This window comes from Manis javanica, chromosome 8 (assembly GCF_040802235.1).
Source record: "Manis javanica isolate MJ-LG chromosome 8, MJ_LKY, whole genome shotgun sequence".
In the NCBI taxonomy this organism is placed as follows: domain Eukaryota; kingdom Metazoa; phylum Chordata; class Mammalia; order Pholidota; family Manidae; genus Manis; species Manis javanica.
This window is the reverse complement of record NC_133163.1, coordinates 106,837,562-106,862,106: the sequence shown is the minus strand read 5'-3', so window position 1 is coordinate 106,862,106 and position 24,545 is coordinate 106,837,562. Positions and strand designations below refer to the sequence as shown.

General features: G+C 39.6%; 1 protein-coding gene across 12 annotated transcripts in view; it reads right to left on the bottom strand.

Moving 5' to 3' along the window:
- Positions 1–8,891: 8,891 nt before the first annotated feature.
- The window catches only part of TCF12 (transcription factor 12), a 440,339-nt gene continuing 424,685 nt past the window's right edge, over positions 8,892–24,545 (bottom strand). For all 12 annotated transcript variants that reach the window (XM_037020957.2, XM_037020959.2, XM_037020962.2 and 9 more), the window contains 4 exons: positions 23,753–23,915; positions 18,600–18,832; positions 13,817–13,970; positions 8,892–11,152 (listed from right to left, as the gene is read on the bottom strand). In XM_037020957.2, coding sequence (XP_036876852.2) covers positions 13,828–13,970; positions 18,600–18,832; positions 23,753–23,915 — 539 coding nt within the window. In that variant the 3' untranslated portion in view covers positions 8,892–11,152; positions 13,817–13,827. The remainder of the gene's footprint in view (positions 11,153–13,816; positions 13,971–18,599; positions 18,833–23,752; positions 23,916–24,545) is intronic.

The following is a 24,545-nucleotide window of genomic DNA, read 5'->3' as shown; positions in this document are numbered from 1 at the left end:
AGAATCCGTGGGTATTGTGGGCGGCGCCTCCAGCCCCATGTTTGCTGCTGTTATTACTCTGTCCCTGTGGCCCGTTCTCCCCAACACCCTGTCTCGTCCACGTCAGCTGCTTCCTCAAGTTCCAGGGGAGCACTTGTTGAATTGTGCTGGAATTTCTCATTAATTTCTTGGCCTCTCCTGCTGGTCTATGTTCTGGTCTCCTTTGTGTCTCCTTCAGATCCCTGCATGGTATCTGTCACTTCAGGAGACCCCAGACATTGGAGGGAGAGGCAGGAAGCCCCATCGCCTCAGCTTCAGCTCCACAAAGGCAGGGAACTGGAGCTACAAGACACTGAAATTTATTCTTGTGACTTTCATGTTTTATTATGAAAAATGTCAAGTAGACACACAAGTAGGGAAAAATATATGTGTATATATGTAATCATATATATTATAAGATAATAAATCTTCATGTATCTTCACCCAGTTTCAGGAGTTATCAATATTCTGACATTCTTCTTTCATCTACTCCATACATTTTTTTGCTAGAATATTCTAAAGCAAATCCCAGATATCACTTGATTATATGCATAGACACTTCAAAATGTGAGATTGAGATGTAGAATCACTGAATCTGGGGGTTAAACGAACCTTAGAAGTCTTCCTGTGTCCCAACAGGCCAGCCTGAGCTGGCAGGCTGTGCAGCAGAGGACCGGCCGACAGCCCTGGCCCAGGAGGGTGTAGCGTGTACAGGGACACTGTGAGCAGGTCTCCACCAGGGCCTATCCAGAGAATCCTCTTGCTTCCTTTACTCCAACTCCCCTCCCCACTGACACCGCACCTCTGTGATTTAGGTATTACCGTGTCCACTTTACAAGCAAGGGAGTGATGCTCAGAGAGGCTACGCGACTTGCCTGGGGTTACCCAGCCAGTGAAGGCAGAAGCAGGTTCTCACTCAGTCTCGTTGACCGCCAAAGCCCCTGCTTGCTCCCTGTGCCCGGCAGCCGCCTGGCATCCTCCTGTCGGTTTATCTGGAGGACGGAGCATCTGTGAACAGTCCTTCCCAGGGTGGGCCCCTGTGTTTCTCCCGGTTGGTGGTAAACACTGCTTTTGAAAAGCGGCTTTGGGAGGTTAAACCTTAATCTGAGAGTTAGGTTTTTAGGAAGTGTGTTACATGAATGGGAGAGAATTTTACTAGGGGGGCTTCACAGCAGTCCACTCTTAGGACCTCCCCGCACCCCCCCAGGCCTACTGGAGTCCCGCTCACCCTCGCTGCCCATGGGCTCACTCTGCATCCTATCTCCTGCCCTTTGATGTCAGATAAACCCAATCCATCTCTTTCATATCACTACAAAGGAGCTTCCTAATTACTCTGTTTAGACAGCTTCTTTTCCAAATATTAAACATTTGGTCTACCCAGGCCCCCAAGCACTTAACATCATCCAGGTTATTGCAAAATCCACTTTTCCCCAAATTAGTTGGCAGATCTGGACATGTCACCCCCACACATTTTTTTCCTCCCATGCAGGCTGTTCTAGGACGCTGTCCTTCTTCTGGGAGAGAGTAAATGCAGCAGGGGTCTCCCTCTGGAGAAGCTTCAGGGACCTGGGCCCGCTCCAGTCCCACAAGGCCTGGGGGCTGAGGGTGGTGGTCTGTCACCCGGGAGGCAGACATGTCCAGGAAGCTTTGCCCTGGCCAGTGGCATGCCCAGCACTCACACCAGGGCTACCTGCTGGCTGGTGGGGGAACAGACACTTCCACTTTCCAGACCATAAACTGCCTTGGGTGGCCTGTGTCTACCCAGATACCACCTGGTTGGTACCTGGGGGCACAGCAGGCCCTCTTTCTCCTTCAAAAAGAATACTCCTGGAGTGCCCTCCTGCTGCCACCCTTTCCTTAGGTAGGGAAGTCGGCTCACATTGCTTCCTCCTCACAGCTATCCACCGTGCCCCTCTATTGCCCCCTCCAGGTCCTATAATCCTTCAGCACCGAGGTTGTGTACCACAGCCTGTGCTAGGCCCCTCCACTGTCACCTGTTCTACCGTCTCTCCAAGCTGTGGGCTGGTTCCCAGAGGGACTTCACAACCTGGTTACCCCCTGGTCATCCCTCCCATCTCTCCCAGTGGGCCTCATTGTTCTGGCTGAGCAGAAAACAGCCAGCTTTTCCCCTGCCAAAGTGAGGATCAAGGAAGGTTTCAGGACACTTGAGCTGAATCTTTTTCCTTCTTTACTTCCCTCTCTTTCTCCCTCCCTCCCTTCCTTCCTGTCCTTCTTTCAACTTTTTACTATGAAAAATTTCGAACATCTACAAAAGTAAAGGCTTCGAGGCACCCTATCATTCCCTCTGTAAACACTTCAGTATGTACCTCTAAGAAATAAGGACTTTTAGTAAACTCGAAATGGATCAAAGACTTGAATGTAAGTCATGAAGCCATAAAACTCTTAGAAGAAAACATAGGCAAAACTCTCTTGAATATAAACATGAGCTACTTTTTCATGAACATATCTCCTCGGGCAAGGGAAACAAAAGCAAAAAATGAACAAGTGAAACTATATCAAACTAAAAAGCTTCTGTACAGCAAAGGGCACCATCAGTAGATCAAAAAGGCATCCTACAGAATGGGAGAATATATTCATAAATGACAGATCCGATAAAGGGTTGACATCCAAATTATATAAAGAGCTCATGCACCTCAACACACAAAAAATAAGCCAATTAAAAAATGGGCTTAGGAGCTGAACAAACACTTCTCCAAAGAAGAAATTCAGATGGCCAACAGACACATGAAAAGATGCTTCACATTGCTAATCATCAGAAAAATGCAAATTAAAACCACAATGAGATATCTCCTCACACCAGTTAGGATGGCCAACATCCAAAAGACAAACAACAAATGCTGGCGAGGATGTGGAGAAAGGAGAACCCTCTTACACTGCCGGTGGGAACGTAAATCAGTTCAACCATTGTGGAAAACAGTATGGAGGTTACTCAAAAAACTAAAAATAGAAATACCATTGACCCAGGAATTCACAAGATTGCAGATTAAAAAAGACATATGCACCTCTATGTTTATAGCAGCACTGTTTACAACAGCCAAAAAATGGAAGCGACCTAAGTGTCCATCAGTAGATGAATGGATAAAGAAGATGTGGTACATATACACCATGGAATATTTTTCAGCCATAAGAAGAAAACAAATCCTACCATTTGCAACAACATGGATGGAGCTAGAGGGTATTATGTTCAGTGAAATAAGCTGGGCAGAAAAAGACAAGTATCAAATGATTTCACTCATCTGTGGATTATAAGAACAATGAAAAAAACTGAAGGAACAAAACAGCAGCAGACTCACAGAACCCAAGAATGGACTAACAATTACCAAAGGGAAAGGGACTGGGGAGGATGGGTGGGAAGGGAGGGATAAGGGGAAAAAGGGGCACTACAATCAGCACATATAATGTAGGGGGTGGGGCACGGGAAGGCAGTGTAGCACAGAGAAGACAAGTAGTGCCTCTTTAGCATCGTACTACACTGATGGACAGTGACTGTAATGGGGTATGTGGTGGGGACTTGATAATAGGGGGAATGTAGTAACCACAATGTTGCTCATGTGAAACGTGAGCATAAGATTGTATATCAATGATACCTTAATAAAGAAAAAAGACAAGGACTTTTAGAAAAACAACCATAATATCAGTATCATATCTGAAAATATAAACAATTATTTTCTTAATAGCACCAAGTGTCCAGTCAACATCCAGATTTGCCCATGGGTCTCACTGCTGTTCTTTGGTAGTTGGTTTGGATTAGGATCCAAACAAAGGTCACGTGTAGAGAAACCTGAAGGGGCTGATGGGAACCATGTTTGGTGTGGATGTGGGCTGGGTGATGGGGACGAGGCAGGGCATTCTACCCCTTCCTGCTCTGTGGGTGGCAAAGACCCCTGTGTGTTACTAAGCCTCCTGAGCACATCGTTAGCTATCTATCAGACTCTCGTTTCCCAGGCAGGCTCAGGGCTGTGCCACTTCTTCCCGACAGCCTTCTTTGACTCCTCGCCCTGGCAGTCAACCCTGGCCAGGGTCCTTGTCTTTCTGTACCCGAGTCCGCTGCCTTTCCCTGGTTGCTCTCTGCAACCCCCCATTTCTCCTCTGTCTTCCATGCTCCTGTGATCTCGGTGATGGCAGGGTCAGTATATCTAATAAAGATGGCTTTTGAATGAAAATGAGGTGTGCGAGCAGTTTTTGATTTGCTGCCCCCTTGCCTTGTTTTCATTAAGGGAATTAGGTAACGCCTCTGTGCCATGTGCCTCTAAATTCAATTAATTTCCATAACCATCATGTGAGCTAGTATAATTTCAGTTTTCCCCACTTTACAGAAAAGGAAACTGAAGCTCAGAGTGTTTAAATTTAGTCAAATCTCATGGCTGCTAAGTCTCAGGTTCCTCCTACCTCCTGTGGCCCTCCCCATCATCACTGAAGTGCCATTTGTGCTGTGGGTCCTGGCTGGAAAGTTCTAAAAAATGCCAGTAAGAGTAAGATGGCTCCTGCTACCCAGCTGCAGGAAATAGTTCCTTTCTCTATTTCTGCTCAGGTCCCAGGGTGATTACCCTCTCCTCACCCAGCCTTTCCCCCCAGCCCAATGGAGCTGAAGTCTCTGCTGGCATTCTCAGCCCCCGGTGGCAGAGCAAGCCCAGAGCAGGTACTTCAAAGCCTCCTACTTAATTGCGCCTTTCTGTGCATCATTAGGCAGGGAGAGTAAAGAAATCAAACGCACGTTTTCATGTGAGATCCTTGCAGGAAGGCACCTCCTCCTCACGTCTGGGCTCCGGGCTGGTGGCCCTGGGTTCGGACCAGGCAGGAGCCACTCGGGTGCCAGGACTTGCTCACCTGCTTCTGCTGGGTTTCCTGCTCCTCTGCCTCCACCCCCGGACAGGAGGTGGTTCTTGGGGAAGAATAGTTCCTTTGTGTTCTTTCCTTTCTTCCTGAGCTTAATTAGGAATTATGCTTGGGAATCAAGCTAATTAATCTCTGGCAGTTGGGTGAGATCAAGATCCTCACACTATCAGTGTTGATCAGGAACTCCCTGCTGAAGGAGTCTGAAAAACAACCCTGCCCCTTTCAGCACTGGCTTTAATGAGGTTGAGGCGGGTGGCCTGGAATGAGTGGGTGTGGTGGCCCAGCCTGACAGGATGGAGGTGTGCGCCTGTGTGTGTGTGTTGGGGGGTGGGCGGGGGCAGGTGTGTGTGCGTGTGGATTCTCTAGCCAGCCTCTCCTGAGCCTGGTGGCCTCTCACAAGGCAGGGCTCTCAAATGCCCAAGGCCCCACGGGGCAAGGGCTGGAGTTCCATTCCTGTGCTGCTTTGGGCCACCATCTGCCTTCTCTGAGTGGAGGGCAGTCAGTGCTCCAGGAAGAGAAACCACCTCAGCAACTGACTGGGTTGTTTCAGGTCAAGGTGATCCCTCCTGTTTGCTGACCAGAGGCCTTGCCACAGCCTGCTGTCAGCATTGGGCTGCTTCCTAGGCCCAAAAAGAACAAACTGTCCAGGAGAAAAGACTCAGGCTTGCAGGGAAGTGGGAGAAAGCAAAATGTCTTACAGGGCTGCAAGGGGCTGAGGAAGGAAAGTGCTCACCCTGGAAGCAGGGGGAAAGTGGTCTGTTCAGAGCTTCTAAAAAATCCATGCTGTCTCTGGAGGGCCTCATGGCCTCGGCCATTTGATAAGATCTTCAGAGATACAGAGATAGTCCTTGCCTCCAGAGAGGAAGACACAGTTGTATTTCTTCAGGAAGAAAGCAGAGAGAAAAAAGTGGTAACTGGAAGAGACTGTGGAATTGAAGCAACCAGCTTTGGATGGTTTCAAGACCTTTGCAAATCCTAGCCTCCATCATATCAAATATATTAAGATGAGCTCAAATCCCACATTAAGTGGTCATTTTATTATGAAAATGAGATGAATTTTATAATTATTTTTGAAATAATTTCATTTTTGCAGTTTTTTGTCTTTTGGGACCATAGTATTTTTTTCAGGTTGCAAATATTTTCAGTCTTTGAAAGGCTCAGAGGCCTTGGGCATTGTGCTTACTGTCTGAAAGAATAAACGGCTCAGTGTGCCTGGAGACCAGCCAGAGACCCTGTCTAGGGGAGCACTGACCCTCGAGTGAGAAAGGAGAACCTGGTAGCGCATGACAGTACCCCTTATCAGTGTGGGAAAGACACTGAAGGCTTAGACCAAAGGGAATAGCAACACTCTTTCAGGTGGTCTTCTGGAATAGTTGATTGAACAGGCAAAGAAGACAAGAGATTCCTACTGGCATGCACATGCCCCTGGACAGGGCAGAGGTAAGCTCCTGGGGCTGGGAGCACTCGCAGGGAAAAAGCCCCAAATGGCCTTCCAAACTCAGGTGGCCACAAAGACTCGGTGGACTGTCCACTGACCTAGTAGGTAGGGGCTATCACAATGTCCTGTGTACACCAGAATACTACACACCTAAAGGACCTGGATCCAGATGGTACCAGGCCACATCATCTGAGATGGAGAAGGAATGGGACTCACCCTTCTCAGTAACGTCTGCAGGTTTACTTATCTGCGGGCCTGGGAAGAATTGCCATTTTTGAAATACTGACCATCCTGTTGAGGTCAGTTACGGTCTCTGTGACTGCAGAATATGCTCTGGTTTGTTCTCCCCTTTCATACCAGGTAGCAATGAGGTGTTGTAGAAGCCAAGGAGGTACACCTCCATCTCCCATCAAGGGATGTAACCTGTCGGAGGAGGGCCAGTTAGCTGTCAGCCTCCACGTACAGCACCTCTGCTGCAGTGTTCAGAGACCTGGCTCCCTAGCCAATGAGTGACTGTAGCAGGGATGTTACTATCTTACCATTTCTGCCAAAATCAAGACTTAGTGTACCATCTTCTTGGACCCCACTGTACTGCACAGGACTTGCTCAGCATTACAAGGCAGCCTGAGGCTCTTCCTACCTAATCCATTTTCCTTCTTCCCTTCTTTCACAGATGTCAGACATGCATCATGGTCTTAAGGAGATCTTGACTACTGATTCCTTTCCTTTTTGTTTTTATAGGTATTACCTCCAATAAATCCATCTTGGAATCTGCATCCTGAGGACTCAGACTGACACAGCTGCCAACCCAGTGTGACTGGGCAAAGCCTACTGGCTGACTCTGAGATATGAAGGTTTAAAAAAAAAGCCCTCATAAAATGGAGCCGTTGGCAGGCGCTGAGAATGTTTCATTGGATTGCCCCAAAGAACGCGACTCCTGCAAGATGGGCAGGATGCAACAACATCTTAGAGTTGATTCTACCATTTACCTCTCACAGGATGACTGAGGAGGAATCATCCTGGGAGCTGGTTACTAGGAAAGCTATTGTTTATTTAAAAATATTGACCATTTATTGAGTACTTATGTGACAGGAACCATGGTAAGAGCTTTCCATACATTGTTTCATTCAATACTTACACAATTCTAATATGTACCTCCACTTTTCAGAAAAGGAAATGGAGCTATTCAGGTGATGAGCTTGGATTTGAATCAAGGACTATTTGATGCCAACGTTAATACTCTTTAACCTTTAACACACACATACACACATGCAAATGTGATGTATGAGTTTCCATGGAAGCAAAAATATATGAATCAGAAAAAGAAAAAAATGTAGCAGAGGAGACAAAGAATAAAGTCACTGAATAGAATTGGTATAAAAACCTGTAAAAAGAAAATAAAGACAGGGAGAATTTGTAGGAAAAACTTTAAGTGTCTTGATCTGTTCTTAGTTATGTGTTCCTAAAAAGAGACCTACCACCTCTCTGGGCCACAGTTTTTATAAATCTATTAATGGGGTGGTTGACAAGATGCACTTGTAGATTTCATTTCAGCTCAACAATCTGTTTTCTTAGATGGAAATTTTCATTTACTTGATCATCTTGTATAAAGAGAAATCAAACTTTGTTTTCACCAAATCCTATAATTAGTAAAATGATCTATTGGGCCTCCAACATGAACAGTGAATTTTATAAGACAGGCAATTTTGTCCAGGATCCCAAGGTTTAATAATGACCATGGGTATCTCCCAGGCCTTATGGAAAGTTTGTCCATTTTTTTGTCAGGTCCTTGCTTGACAAGAAGTCCTCATGGATAATCACTGTACACATTTTTGGTGGTGGTGGTGGGTGGTGGGTGGTGGATTGGGTGAAGGTATATGCAACAACTAGGCTGAAAACAACTTTTTATCTGAAAACAGTAAATAATGCCATTTCCCTAATTATGACATAGGCATTTTTATCTCATAGAAAAGGGATACAAAAGATGGGAAAGTGCTTTGAAGAATGTTAATTTGCAAAGCCTTATTTGAGTCTTTTTCCATCTTCTTTATTTTTCTCCAGATATGCAAAGGAGTAGATTTGAACTACTAATCTACTGTGTATGTGGCTGAAAAGGTTTATCATCTGGTCAACCCTCTGGAAAAGGCTCACAGGCCACCATCAGTAGAGAGGGCAAGAGAAGAAATACACAAACCAGAGAAGCTACAGAGTAAGTAGATTACCAACTTAGTTCTAAAAGCCCGATTCAGTCCTGAGGGGTTTCCCAGATAGTGTCACAGGTAACATAGACATGAAAAGCAGTGTGGGCCTTAAAAATTATCACCACACAAAAAAGCAACTATGGGAGATGATGGGGGTGATAACTAATGATACTGTGGTAATCATTTTGCAATATATACATATATCAAATCATTATGTGGTACACCTCAAACTTACACAATGTTATATGGCTATTATATCTTAATAAAGCTGGGGGATAAAAAGAAAAGTATTTCTGGGATGGATGAGATGGAGGAAAGACAACAAAATGCATTATTCTTTGAAAGAGGAATGTAAAAAACTCACTAGTTTACTATGATAAAAAAAAAGATGGCACATTTATTGCTACATAAATGTTATATACATATTGTGTTTTCTGTTACAGTGACAGAAAAAATTTTGAACTTCTTGCTGCTGGTTGAAAAGGTTTATCAGTAATACCTTGAATTTGACACAGGATACAAATCTGCAATAAACCAACAATGGAAACTGGAGAACAAGATGAGAAGCAATTCATCTCGGACAATTAGCTCTTACAATACTCAACAGGTACTACACGGTATGCTAGAATCCTACTATGGTCTTAAAATGCTATTGTAAATTTCTGATATTAATGAACAGGTTATGGTAAATAACCCTACATTTTTACTACCTAATATAATAAAATAAAGTAAGAAACTTTTTACTGAAAACTTTTCGATTTCAAAAATCTAGAAAGAGTAATATTTAGAATTCAAGAAAATTTCTTACAAGATTATTGTATAAAAGACTAGCTACAGTGAAAAATAAGCCAAATGTTTTTTTTTTTCTATTTTATGAAGGAAAGCTTCTGGGCATACTGCAAAGTCTAACATAGCGAAAAAGACAACAAGCTCTGAAGAAAAAAGGCCAGGCAGTGGCGTATGTTCACTCACACATCATAAGCAACAACTTCTGTTTAGCTGATTAACACTGAAATGACGAACAAGGCCACGGAGTCTGATGTAACTGGAGAATATATGCGAATTAAAGTAACCAAAAAGTCCACTAAGTTCTTCACAAATTAACAGAAATCTGTAAATTACATAGTGATTTGGGTCCTTTCTTCTGTGTGCTGACTGCCTTTGTTGATACTGGCTATAAGGAATTATTAAGCCAAGACAACCTTGTTTAGCATATTTTTCTCTCCCAGGGTTGTTGTGGAAGACAGATTTCATGGAAGTTCAAAGTGATTATGATGTTAAATAATAAATCCTAAGGATTAGAGACAGAGGGGTGCCTGAATGCACAGCATTAAGACGGACAGACAGGTACTGGTTTAATGCTAATCTGGCTCATCTTCTTGGGACAGGGGCAGATGGTTTACAGTTGGTCAAATCACTCACTGAATTCCTCCCCACTGACCAGCCAACCAAATGACAGAGAAATAAAGGCTAGGATAAGGAAACACAGGTGACCATTGCTCTTGTATTCCATTAGGTGATTAGCCTCAGAGTGGTGTGTTCATTTATCACACTACCTGCCTTGGTGACTGCCAGGTTTTGTTATGTTCACCATAATCACAGCCTGAAAATCTTTGTATTTTAAATCCATTTTGTGCTTACTTATAGCTAACACTTTACAAGTACTATATGTAGTACTTACTGCTTAGAAAACAAAGCAATTTCTAAAAAGTAGATTCTTCCCTTGTAGTTTACATTTCTTGCTAATACAAGCTTTACTATGAAACCTAGAAGCTTGAAAAGTCCTGGTTATTCTCAGAAATAAAACAATGTTTACTTTGGGGAAAATCTAGGGGACAAAATTTCCCCTTTTAGAATCTAGGCTATGGTCACAGATGGTCTCTCCTTATCGTTGCAAGGTAAATATGCAAAGCACATAGGGCTATAGGATTCTGGATTGTGACCATAAACTATTCAGATTCAGAGACCAAATATAACACCCACAAAGAGAAAATAAAAATGAATTAAAAAATGAGAGTGAGAGAAATGCTATAAATATTTTCCTATTTCATGGAAAACACTATTAATATGGCAAAAGGGTAGGAGAGGGCAATAGAAGACTTTTCCCTTCCTTTTTAAGACACTAATAGGTATGCCGGGAATGCTAAGGGCCAATGGTTGTCATTGCTTTGTTCTCTGCACGTGAACAGCTTTTAACGAATGCTGGCATCAGCTGAGTGTAGATCAGCTTTCCACATGAACTTTTTCCCTTTATATGTAGACCTTACAGTTCCATAACAATAAATAAAATTTGTAGTTACAATGCATTTGTCAATTCAGTTTAGGCACAAGGCAACTTCCACGGTGAGTGGAGAGATCGAGACAGTCTCTGATTGTGCAGAAGCGACACACTCTTTGCAACAAAATAATAGGTTGCAAACATCTCATGGGCTGACGTTCTTTCTGATGAGCTTCCTGTCTTCACTTCTGACGGAAGCGTTGACCAGTTGCTTTGATCGCAGGATTACATTTGAGTTTCTTGCTTCAAGTGTTTTGTTTTCCTTCTCCCTATCAGGTTTGTGTCTTCAGATAATCTGAGTTGTCCAGGTCCTTCCGAGGAGAGGTCACCTTCTATCTAGCCTACTGGGAACTCTGGGAACTGCGGCAGGAAGAGCCACGGGAGAGAACAGACCCAATGAGGACATCATTGTTAAAAATAAACACCTTCCCACAAAACAAAACAAGATGGAATTCCTCATTTATACCCAGATTGTCACTAAATTTGCAGACTGCTAAAAAGACTTACAAAAGAGCTTCTTTCTAAGGTGTGACTGAAATGTTTTTTCTGGATGTATGTGGTAATTTTTTAAAAAGATAATCAAAAGATACAGGATTATACAACAGCTGTGGCAATTATTCAAACCTTAATTTCACCAACACTCAAGCTGGCAATACTTGAGCTCTGAAGTTCTACTCAGCCATTTCTCAGTGGACAACGTTAAAGCACACATTTACTGCTATATCCAGGCTACCACGCTGTGCTAAGTTTACATCGACTTCCTCTAACCTGCAAGTTTCTGAATCCAGGGACCACTTTGTATTCATTTTCACACTGGTCCCAGTTCCTGGTCCATTAGGAGGTCCTCAATATATGTTTGTTCAATGAATTTATTAAGAAAATTTTACTCCATTAGTACAAATTTCATACATATTAATTTTCTCAATATAATAATAAAAATGCTGAAATTTTCCATTTTAGTCATTTTTGATGGAAATAGCTATAGGAAGAATCATACCATTCACTTATTTATTAAACGATCACAGTATTGTAAACAGAGTGAGTGACAGGAATAGATAATTGAGATATTCAAAGCTACGTGGCCTTACATTACATGGTGGCAAATTCTCGTGCTTATTTATCAGCTGCCCACTCTCTTGCTGGCTTTAATCTGCTATCCAGTTCTATAAAGAACTGAAGGCTATCAGGTAAAACCAGATAACCACCTTTATGAAATTAGCTACCTTTAAGACATATTTTAAGGTAATAAACACTAGCCTATAAAATCTTATGGAACAATATGCATTTACTACATTTCTCATAACCTTTAAGTCTTTAAAAAAATATATTCTTGAGTTCTTTTTGATAGGTGCGAATGCTCAAAGATTAATTTTAAACCTAACAGGGGAACTTCCTTTTTACAGAGATAAGGGTAGAGATACGAAAGCTGCATGGATATAGAAGCAGTACAGGAACAGAAGGTAAACAGAAGGGAAGAAGGGAGGCAGTTGAAAGAGAAAGAGCTAGAAGAGAGATTGGAGAGAACATAGTAAGAGGAAATGGGTACAACAGACTAGAACAAGACAAAAAAATATGACAAGGGCTCTGAGATAAATGTGACAGGTAAATACAAAGTACTCTTTTCACAGCCTGGTGGTTACCTGGGACCTGAGCATAAGAAGTTACCTCTCATTACTCTTCGCCCAAATGATCTGCCAATTTAGAAAGTCACTTTTTCATTGAGAAACTGCAGGATGTTTTTATCTTAAAACCTCAAAGTTCATTTTTGAAGAAAAGTATTTATTTTTTCATGATATTCTGTATTTTGCACAAACATGAAACAATGGCTTGGGTTTTAGAGGACCTGTCAGTTAACTACCTCTTGCCTGGTCTCTGACATGTATATTCTGATGAACTGCTGGATATTTTTTATGGGGGAGATGGTTTAGTTTTCTGCAGTATATTAATGTCAATTATAATTGACACGTAAATACATTAGACCTTCCTCCTGTCCCCAAATGAAATTTCAGTTTCAGTTCAGTCTGATACTAGGAAGGCTATATGTTGAGATGGCAGGAACCAAATTCTTCAGGAAAAGGTGAGTTATTGACTGAAGTTTACAATTTATTCTATCAAATGTAGACTTTCAGCTTAGAATGAGAGGGCCACGAAGCTGACCAAATGGAGCTGCAGTTACCAGTTGTATTCCTAACCCATGCTGCTAGCTGGAAATGCTATTGCCCTAAATGTTTAATTTCTGCCACCTAAATATTAATTTTACCACTTAGACTGTAGAAAATGTGAATGTACAGTTAACAAAAAGATGATTCTCATTATCTAATACTTGGCCAACAATATTACTTAAATCACTTTGTTAGAAAAAAGATCAGAAGGAAGCGAATTGTGTTTAGCCCATGAAGAGGAAGACGAAAGGACAGTTTTTTAGCAAGTGCAATTCTAGAGAAGGACACTGTGTTCCTATTATGTACAATACCTTTACATCCATTAATTCCAGAAGATGTAACTGATATGCTTCCAAGGGGAAGGGAGATGCATATTAGAAACTTGCATTAATGATTCAAATGGAAGCAAGCAGTAACTCTTGTGTATAAAGATTTCATGACAAAGAAGGGGTAGGTGGTTCACAGAAGTAGTTGATGATACAGCCAAGTATTTCTGAATAGAGGAATGAGGGGTAAAGTGGGAGCAGAAGTACTTTCTGATGAGTCATTGCATTATATTTTTCTTGGATCAGGATGATATTCATGTAAGAGAATATCCATGATGACCCAGAACAGGAGAACCCAAAATTCTTTATGAAACACAGGATGTTATCATAGTTTGAAGAGAACAGTAAACTTGGTATAAAGTGACACTGGCTGTCTAAGTACAATTATATAACAGAATGGCAAACTGCTAAGGTTTCAAATTACAGATGATCTTTACCATGACCAGTGCCACCAGAGAATCCTGTTCCAAGATTCCACCTTAGTTGAAGATAAATCAGGAGATTTCCCTTTGCCTTCTTTTCATACCCATACTTACCTGGCTGATGTTTACATATGACCCATAGGGTTGGTAGTTTCACTAAGCCCAGGATGGGTTCCTGGCAGCGTGGATGGTGGCTCTGCCGATACGGCAGAAACTTTTTCTTCTTCCCTTCTCTTAAGGCAGGCTGCTTTGGGGTTAAGGTTCCTCTCTGCAACAGGGGAAAATAAATGTTACCATTACAGTTAAAAATTATGAATCAGAACTTCAGCTCTTAGGTCTTACGCTGAACAGCTGTCCTTCTGTGGGGATTATCAATCTCTGTGTATTTCATTTCCATACTGAATACCCATCACAAAGAGGCAACTGTGTTATGCTCACATAAAGCCTCAGTGTTACATGAGCCTCCAGATAACACTTTCTAGTGACCATTTGGGTTTTCTTCTGCTTTGATTTCGTCTTCCAGGATTTGATTTAATGTACATCAACGTCTCAAAGCAGTTCTTTTCTGCGTCAAACGTTCTGGCAAGCACTGTTGTCAGTCTACCAAGTCTCCTCAGTGTCCTCTTAGGACACAGTACACGAGGCCAATGTGAATGCTGACATTCTCTAGGTACCTGGATGGAGAGAGACATCTGTACTTTATCTAGAATTTTACTAGTTCAGAAAACGATAAAATAAGAGATAATCTCAGCCATTCCTCTAGGAAATATGCCAACTCATCGAGAGAGGTAGCTGGTGCATATCCTGATTTTGTACTTTGATGTGTATAGAGAACAACATGATTGACTTGTTCTTCCTATTGCTGGAGATGTGATTAAGAGAGTGATAAAAACTTTCTTTACTGCTTTGTATAGAAGACAGCAAAGAACACTGGATGGAACTTTTGATGGGCATTTTCAAAAGGTGTTAAAGTATGGGGTATTACCAAGTGAAATAGGCAGAAAGAAAATCCATTGGATTGAAGACCCACTAGTAGATCAATATCCACTTAGGAATTACTGTTCCTGTTATATTTTCTTTAAGTGAGGTTTAAACACAAGACATCCAATCCAAGATAGCTTCTGGCTAGTCTTTTGTTTCTGATTATAATATACAGTGTAAGTTACAACTTGTTACACATATTTTTGCAGACTGATTTAAAATGTTCTGATGAGTGTAATATAAAAGGATCACTTAAAATTAGTCTGTAATGAAGACAATATTCTGTAGAAGTTTTGATTTTTTACCTTAGATATTCTTGAAATGAAGGCCCAGCTGAATGCAAGAGCAAAGCTCTTCTTAAGCAAAGTAAAAATGTACTTGAATGTGCATATTTCAGTACACTTATAGTTCACTTTTGAGTTTAAAAATGTAGACAAAAGACTTTATAATAAATAGCCAAGTTTACCATAGCTCATGCATGCTCATGCATAATGATAAAATTTCATTTTAGAGTTCTAATTTTCTAAGCCCCTGCATTTAGGAAAAGACATGAAAGCCTATACAACTATGGGGAGACTCAATGAGGGAAGAACTCTACTTAATTTGTTAGGATAACTAGTAGCAGAAAATGATAGGCTAATTATTATGTAAAAATATCAGGACCTACTTCTTAACAAGTAATTGTGCACCTCTGACTAATAAAAGGAGTTTGTCTTTTATTACATGTCATGTCCCTTTACTGTGTAGGGAACAGTCTCATATAATGACCAGAGAGATGGAAAAGAGGGCATTATTAACATGTAAAATCTAAAGAGGAAAAAATGAGATTTGAAAGTTTTCCAACTGAAACAGGCTCACATTTCTCTTATAATGGAATAGTGTTCTTAGTAATCATGACTCTACATCACACCAGAATGTAGAAGCCATGATCACAATCTGCTAGAAAGGAGCAGAACCAAAAATTCAACTTAGCAAGATTTTGCAACATTCCTACAGTCAAAGACTATTCAGGGCTGGAAGAACCAAGAGAATATTATAGTAAACTCTAGGAAATGTGAAGTGAAATGAGTTTTAATTCAAAAAATACAAAGGCTAGTGCTACTGTTTTTAATACCTCTGTTTAATACCTCCTGGTGTGTGTGAGCAGCCTATGGCAAATGTGAAGTAGTCAGAAAGACATGTACAGGAAAGCAGAAGTCAGACATTACCTCCAGGGCATGAAAAGTGATTTTCTTTCCCACATTTTCATTAGGGGAATTCTATCTATGGGCTTCTGGTATGTAGCTCAGAACTTGGCTCTCTTATAATGCCACCTTCTCAACATGTTTATAGCGCATTTTTTGGCTAACTCAATAGTCACTTTATATATTATTAGGACTAGTTAAATGTTTCTTATTGCATATGTGGACATACTTGCTAGTCAAGAATTTTACATGGATTGTTTCCTTGGTCATATGACTGTTTTTTCTATAGTTAATAGTTGCCTTGCTTTTTTTCATTTGCTTACAATGCTAATTTTGCCCCCAGCCTGCAGTGTTCCAACAGATCTAGCAAATGCCTATCCACATTTTTTCCTAATTTCAAACATACCATCGTGTCATCTATTAACTCCATTTTCTTTTTGCAGAAACCTTTCTTCTGCAGCTAAAAGTCCTATTTTCAATGTGGACTGGTTGTTTTCTAGGCCTAGTAGTTCTTGTCATGGGATTTTCCTTTTTATGTTCTTCTGTGTTAGACCTTTTGTTTCTTGGATCCCATGCCTTTGTCTTTATTGATTATGTCCTTATTTAGCTAAAGTATATGCTCCAGATGCTTTCTGAGAAAGTATATACAGGAGGTAAAATTTTAAAGTCTTCACATATCTAAAATATCTTTATTTTATCTTCACCCTTTGATTAATGGCTTGGCTAGATATAAAATTCTAGGTGGAAAATTATTATTCTTCAGAGTTTTAAAGGTATTACTCTGCTGTCTGCTGGAATCAAGCATTAATTGTCCAGAACTCTCATGAAATTTTGTCTCTTGTTCCTTTGCCTATGACTATTTATATTTTATGTCTAGAAGCTTTAGGATATTCTTTTTAACCCTGATACTCTGATATTTCATGAGTATGCACTTCAGTTTGGGGTTATTTTTTAAATCCTTATTCTTAGCTCAAGATTAGATTCTACCAATCCTGAGATGTTTTCTTCAGTGCTGGTCAATTTCCTGTATTTTGTTATGATAATCTGCTTCTGTCCCTTCTGCTCTAACTCTACAAGTCCTTTTGATCAAATGTTGGACTTCTAGATTAATTATTTCTAATCTTATTAGTTCTCTCTTATTTTCCATCTCTGTATTCTTACAGACTTTTCACAGCTTCATCAGTTAATTTCTACATATTTTCTGCTACCATATTATCTGAATATTTCTTTTTCCTGGTTTCTTTCTCTTTTATACATCTATTTTCTCTTATTAGAAGATACTAATCTTAGCTTTTAAAAAGTTTTCTTTTTGCATGTTTCTGTTTTCCTGAGTGTCTTTTTTTGTTTGGTTTGATCTTAATTTCTTTCACAGAGGCTTTTAAATCTTTGGTTGCCCTTTCATACTTAAAGACAATCAATTGGTGCTCCACATATCATTGCCATTGCTAGCAACAAAATACATTGACCCTCCCTATTTTTAAGGAAATTGGAGAATTCTTCTCTAGAGCTACTAAATACTCCAGAGTAGCAATTCCTGAGTAATAATGTCTCACTTTTGGATTACCATAGAGTAAAACCCACCAATTGATTGTCTTACACCATACTGTATTAACTACTACTGTATGTTTTCCTGGAAGTGTATTCAAGTTCTCTAACTTTTTCTCATAAACTTCTGTGGTTTCTTAGAAAGAGTACTCTCTCTGCAATCATAGCTGAGGGTCCATGGTTATAGTTGTTAAGCATCTGTCCATGCCTATTCTTTTTTTCTTTTCCAACTTGCTTTAAATAAAACTGTATAAATATCCAATAAATAAAAAATAATTGTTCTTAATGAAGAGAGGTCTAGAACCCAAGGCCACATCTATAAATGATTTGCAAAAAGGCTTAGAATGAAACATTATAACTTTGGATAAAAAGATATATAGGCAAATGCAAAACAGCAAGTTTGATGATAAAACATCTCAAGGGTAGGAAGCTTGTATTAAGTGATAACCCAGGGTCTAGCACACAGCTGGTTGGGACAGAAGAGGTGTGCAATAAATGCTTGTCCAAAAATGAAATTTCAAAGCTTCTTCAAACCTCTTAAAAATTAAGTTTGGAGAGTTTTCTGAATTAGCAGATGAGCAGGTATAAACCACACTTTTGCCCTCAGAGGAACAAGCAAGCCGGTGCATATTAGCTTAAGAAGTTCATGCCATTCCTGAACAGGGATCAACAAAGAAGCCTTGAGCTTTATTGACAAGGGCATAAAAGACAAATATATGAAGCAAAGCCAGGAGGAGCCATGACCAGGCATCCTATCAACCAGCAGGGCCTAATAGATGCCCCAGGGTAAAGTAGACAAGAAACTGAGTACAGAGAAGCTAGAAGACAGAAAGGAACAGGCAGAAGGCCAGGTCTAGGCAGGTAAATTCAAATATGAGAGACAAGAATCAATAAGAACAAAGGGGCATAAAGCACTAATGCTGAAAAGCAGACAGAGGCTGGCTCTTCTCCGTGCTGTTTCACAGGATTGCTCTCTACTGGTTTGTGGGAAGCACTGAGCCAAAGATATTGACCAATACAGTGAGACAGAGGTGAGAGAACTGCAGAGAAAACCTGATTCAGACGACGCAGTGGCAGAACTAGCAGCTGACCCCATGAAAAACCTGCCCAAGCAGAAGAGCAAGTGGGAACAGAAATGTCTGCCCACCTGAGGCAAATAGCTGATTATCTCTGCTGAACCTACTTACCTCTGACTTGCTGTTCTAGACTAAGGATGACTGCCACGGCCTGATGAAGAATAAGGAGCTTTGTTTGGGGTTTTTCACTCTTTAAATGAAGCTGACACATTCGACCAAGCTCTTTGAAAGCCTCATTAATATCCCGCACACGTAAGCGTTCTCTGGCATTATTAGCCATCCGCCTTTCTTTCTCCCTTTCTATCTTCTGTTCTGGGTTCAAATCCTCATCTTCATTAGTACTGCTGGAAAACAAAATAACAATAAGGTCTATTAGGTTCCTTATAAAATAAGATATGATTATTGCACAAAATTATAAAGACAAATGAAAATTACCTATATTACCAAATCAGTTAACATGACTGTATCTCTTCAATGCACATATATAATTACACAGTTGAAATTATACCACATACCTTTTTTTTTTAAGGTATCATTGATATACAACCTTATGAAGGTTTCACATGAGCAACATTGTGGCTTCAACATTCACCTATATTTTCAAGTCCCTGCCCACAGCCCATTGCAATCACTGTCCATCAGCATATTAAGATGCTATAGAGCCATTACTTGTCTTCTCAGTGCTGTACTGCCTTCCCTGTGACCTACCTATAGTGTGCTAATTATAATGCCCCTTAATCCCCTTCTCCCTCCCTCCCTACACACCCCCTTCACCCTCTTCCCTTTGGTAACCGCTAGTCCCTTCTCGGAGTCTATGATTCTGTTGCTGTTTTGTTCCCTCAGTTTTGCTTCGTTGTTATACTCCACAAATGAGGGAAATCATTTGGTACTTGTCTTTCTCCGCCAGGCTTATTTCACTGAGCATAATACCCTCTAGCTCCATCCATGTTGTTGCAAATGGCAGGATTTCTTTTCTTCTTACGGCTGAATAATATTCCATTGTGTATATGTACCACATCTTTATCCATTCATCTACTGATGGACGCTTAGGTTGCTTCCATTTCTTGGCTATTGTAAATAGTGCTGTAATAAACATAGGAGTTTATATCTTTCTGAATTAGAGATCTTGTTTTCTTTCAGTAAATTTCGAGGAGTGGAATTCCTGGGTCAAATGGTATTTCTATTTTTAGTTTTTTGAGGAACCTCCATACTGCTTTCCACAATGGATGAACAAATTTACATTCCCACCAACAGTGAAGGAGGGTTTCCCTTTCTCTGCGATTATTGTTGTCCCTTGTTTTTTGGATTTTGGCCATCCTAATTAGTGTGAGGTGTTATCTCATTGTGGTTTTAATTTGCATTTCCCTGATAATTAGTGATGTGGAACATCCTTTCATGTGCCTGTTGGCCATCTGAATTTCTTCTTTATACCACATACATTTTTAAATTGCATTTTACATTGCACATTACAGCATAAAGACTTCTCCATGCTGGTGAAATGCTTCATAAATATAATGCAAATGACTACATAATATTCTAACACCTTGCTACTCAAAATGTGACGAGTAGCATCAGCATTACTGGATGCCCATTAAAAACATAAAATTTCAGGTTACTGCAAACCTACTGAATTGGAAGCAGCATTTTAACAAGATCTCCAGCTGATGCATATATACATTTAAGTTTGAGAGGCACTGTCCTAATACACTACTGTATTATAATTGCTTAACCTATGCCCTTAAACAGAGCAGTCACCCGGTGAAAAGGAGGAAGAAAAGCTTAAGGTACAGAGAGAGAAGTATCCTACAAAATGATTACTTTTCACTTCAGATAGAAATATTATCACTGGTGATGATTTTACAACATGGGTGAAGTGGAACAATTTTTTTTTTAAGAATATATTTTAATTTTATTATAAATTGTTGCTTATATTGATTTTTTTTGAGAGGGCATCTCTCATATTTATTGATCAAATGGTTGTTAACAACAATAAAATTCAGTATAGGGGGGTCAATGCTCAATGTACAATCATTAATCCATCTCAAGCCTAATTCTCGTCAGTCTCTAATCTTCTGAAGCATAACGAACAAGTTCTTACATGGTGAACGAATTCTTACATAGTGAATAAATTCTTACATGGTGAACAGTACAAGGGCATTCATCACAGAAACTTTCGGTTTTGATCACGCATTATGACCTATAAACAATCAGGTCAAATATGAATATTCGTTTAATTTTTGTACTTGATTTATATGTTGATCCCACATTTCTCCCTTTATTATTATTATTATTTTTATTTTTAATAAAATGCTGAAGTGGTAGGTAGATGCAAGATAAAGGTAGAAAACATAGTTTAGTGCTGTAAGAGGGCAAATGTAGATGATCAGATGATCAGGTGTGTGCCTATGTACTAAGTATTAATCCAGGCTAGACAAGGGCAGCAAGACATCCACGGATGCAGAAGATTTCTCTCAAAACAGAGGGGGTGAGGTTCTGAGCCTCACCTCTGTTGATCCCCAAATTCTCACCTGATGGCCCCCCTGCGACTGTGCCTGTCTTAGGTTGTTCCTCCCTTGAGGAATCTTACCCGTCTCTGGCTAACCAGTCATCTTCCGGGGCCATACAGGGAAATGTAAAGTTGGTAAGTGAGAGAGAAGCCATATTGTTTGAAAAGGTTAGCTCTTTACTTCTTTGCAGATTTATGCCCTGTGGCTTCTATGTCCAGCACTTGTCTCGAGGTATCTTTACCACCTGGAGGAATTATGATACTCGGTAAATTCGATATGAGTCACAGAACAATTTTTTTGAAGGACAATTTGGCAAATGAATCCAAAGCCTTAACATTTCATTACTTCTTGTTCAACAATTCCTACTTTAGAAATTCATCCTGAGGATACAATTAGAGATGTACACAGAAATTTATGTAAAGGAAGTTGACCACAGAATTGTTTACATTAGCAAGAAATCTGAGTCCAATAATAGGAGACAGGTTAAATAAATCAGTATATCGACAATGGTCTACTATGTAGTGTCTAAAAATCAAGCCTCAGATTATGCAACGTAAGATTGCATCAGTCACACACAGAAGACTACATACTGTGATTTACATGAATTTCTGTTGAAGACAAAACTATGGTAATAAAAAGATGAGTGGTTGCTAGGTAATGGGAGAGGGTACTGATTAGAAAGGGGCATGGAGAAACTTTCTGGGGTGGTAGAAATACTCTTCATAATTAGTGTGTACATTTGTCAAAGGACAAATGCTGTACACTTAAAATTGGTAATTTAATTATATGTGAATTAAACCTCAATAAGACTGACTAAAAACAAAAACAGAAAAAAAAATTTTTAGAGAACTCAGGGATAGATGAAAATGTTAAAAATAAATTGTTATAAGTGAAAAAAGCTAAAGTTCCCAAACTATCCAGTTTAATCCAAATGTAGTTCTGGAAAAAGAGGAATTCCTTGAAAAGTATAAATGGTTAATTCTGGATAGTGGAATTTCTTGTGATTTTGTGTGTACTCTTCTATAATTTTCCATATTTCTATAATGAAAACAGACTAAGAAATCAGAAAAAACCATTTGAGGGAGATGCCTTGGAATAACTTTTAGAAAATATTATACTTCAGAAATAAATTAGTGAACAGGGCCTCTAAAAACCTTGAAATAATGTGCAAAGATCAGATGTTTTTATCTCCTAATACTGAGTACTCACAATAGAGTCTTACTAGCTGATTGTCAAGAATTACATAAAAGTATTCTTTTAATGGGGAATCTCTAGCCCTTTGGCTTCAAAGGACCCTTTACAAACCATCTTGCCCAAAGGTTTCCAAATGTGGCCACTCATCAAAATCATCAGAAGCACTTGAAAAATTCAGCTTTTGAAGATCCCACTACCAGCAATGTTGATTTAGTGAGCCTGGGTTGAAGCCTAGGCAACTGTATTTCTAAAATGTTTCAGGAGACTGTTTCAGCAGGAGGCTTAAGAACTACTATAGGATCCAGAGAAATCAGTGACCTCTCTAGGATGGCAAAACTTATTAGTGGTAGTATAATGCCAAGAACCCAGGTTAGGGCCCAATGGAAGCAAATTTATACCACATACCTAAAATTACCATCATTGTAACGGTAACTATAGTACCTTTGTTGAGTGTTTAATGCATGTAAGACAGTGTGTGAAGGGCTTTATTTGCATCATTTTCAGTATACTCCCACAAGAATTGTATAATACAATAGTGACAATGTCAAGGGCAGGACACCTTTTTAAGTATGTGATAAACAGAAAGGACCATGCTGGCTCTTTTAGTTGTAACTACCATACTTGTAATTTTCTTTGCATCTTAATTTAATGTAAATAACAATGTTTTAAATATAAATATCTATATGATATATACATTATTGATAAATGGATACATATACCAAGAAATAGGATATACCACAAATAGACCAAACCATCTAATTTAAATGTAGAACTAGAAGAAAAATCTGATGTAAGAATCTGGAAATCATATGTACTATGTGTCAATATCCATACTTCAAAGTGAGGTCAAGTCCAATTTTGAGACAACCTTCCCGGACAACATCAGTCCATCTGGAGTACTTCCTTTTCCATACTCTTCTCAAATTATTGTTTAAACCAGGAGTGGGCAAACTTCTTCTATAAAGCGCCAGATAGTAAATATTTTCAGCTTTGTGGGCCATCCAGTCTCTGCTGCAGTTACTCAAATCTGCCATTGCATTGTGAAAGCAGCCACAGATGATATATAAATGAATGGGGCATGCCACAGTTCCAACAAAACTTTATAAAAACAGGTAGTGGGCTGGAATTGGCCCATGGGCTGCAATTTCCCAAACCCTGGTTTAAATCATACAGTAGAGTCTTACTATATATTAGCCTTAAAATAGTATATTCAAATAGTTATTGATGGATGTATCTGAATGTCTATACTGGACAATTTTAACTTATTTTAGCTATTTTGTCCTCTAATTATCTTATAGACTTGTAAGCACTGAAGCAAAAGATGAAATTCATTTTTATATGTAGACCCTAAAATAGTGTAGTATAATTGAAAATATAATTTTGGAGTCAGCTTCATATGCTTCCCTTTGAGGGATGCTGTGAGGATTAAATGAGGTAAGATACATAACAGTCCCAACAGTACCTAGAACATAGCTGATACTTAATACACGACATCCTTCAATTTTCCAAGTGTTTCCACCCATGGCAAATGAGTGAATTTAATACGTGGATGCTAACAAATACCTGGTTCTGCCTCTAGATGAAACCTTGATATCTTTTTGGGAGGATTCATCATCTGATTTCATGTCATCTGATGAAGGAGGTTCATGAAGGTTTTCATCTTTCTCTTTGTTTTCAGTCTTGATTTCTGCTGGAACAACAGTTCCAGACTGACTTTGCAAACCACCTAAAAAAGAGGCAAAGAAACAAAATAAATGTCCAGACTCATTTATGAAATAGAACTAAGACAGTAAAAAACTTTCTACATGGTGACTATCCTTAGTTGTTACAGGGCTATGATGTAAATATAAAGGTGTAGGAAAAGTATACTATTTAGAGCTGGAAAGAACCTGTCCACAAACCTTAGAGAAAATGATTTTTAAAGCAATTCTATTTAAAAGAAAAAGGCTGACCTTGGTAGTCAGTCTCACTTTAAGACACTATTTAGTAACTGCACAAAGGTGTGACAAACTTGGTATGTTTTAAGTCAGTTTTAGAAACTGACTTAAAAAACGCTGCCAAAGTAAAGGAAACAAACTTTAACATTCTCCTAGGTAAACACAAACAGGTGTCATGTTTAAACTCAACTGGGAAAACTTACGTTGGTGGTCTTCATATTAGCCATATATTTATAAGTTATTTAAGATCTCTATTATAACATTTATTGTACTTTGCTTTTTATCAGAATTACCTGTCTTCTCCAAATAAATTATAATCTAAAAAACAGCTACTATCATTCAGAGCCCTTAACATACCCAGAAGTATCTTTCTCACTGCCACTAGGGACCATGAAGACTCAGTCATGAAGGGAAGTGAT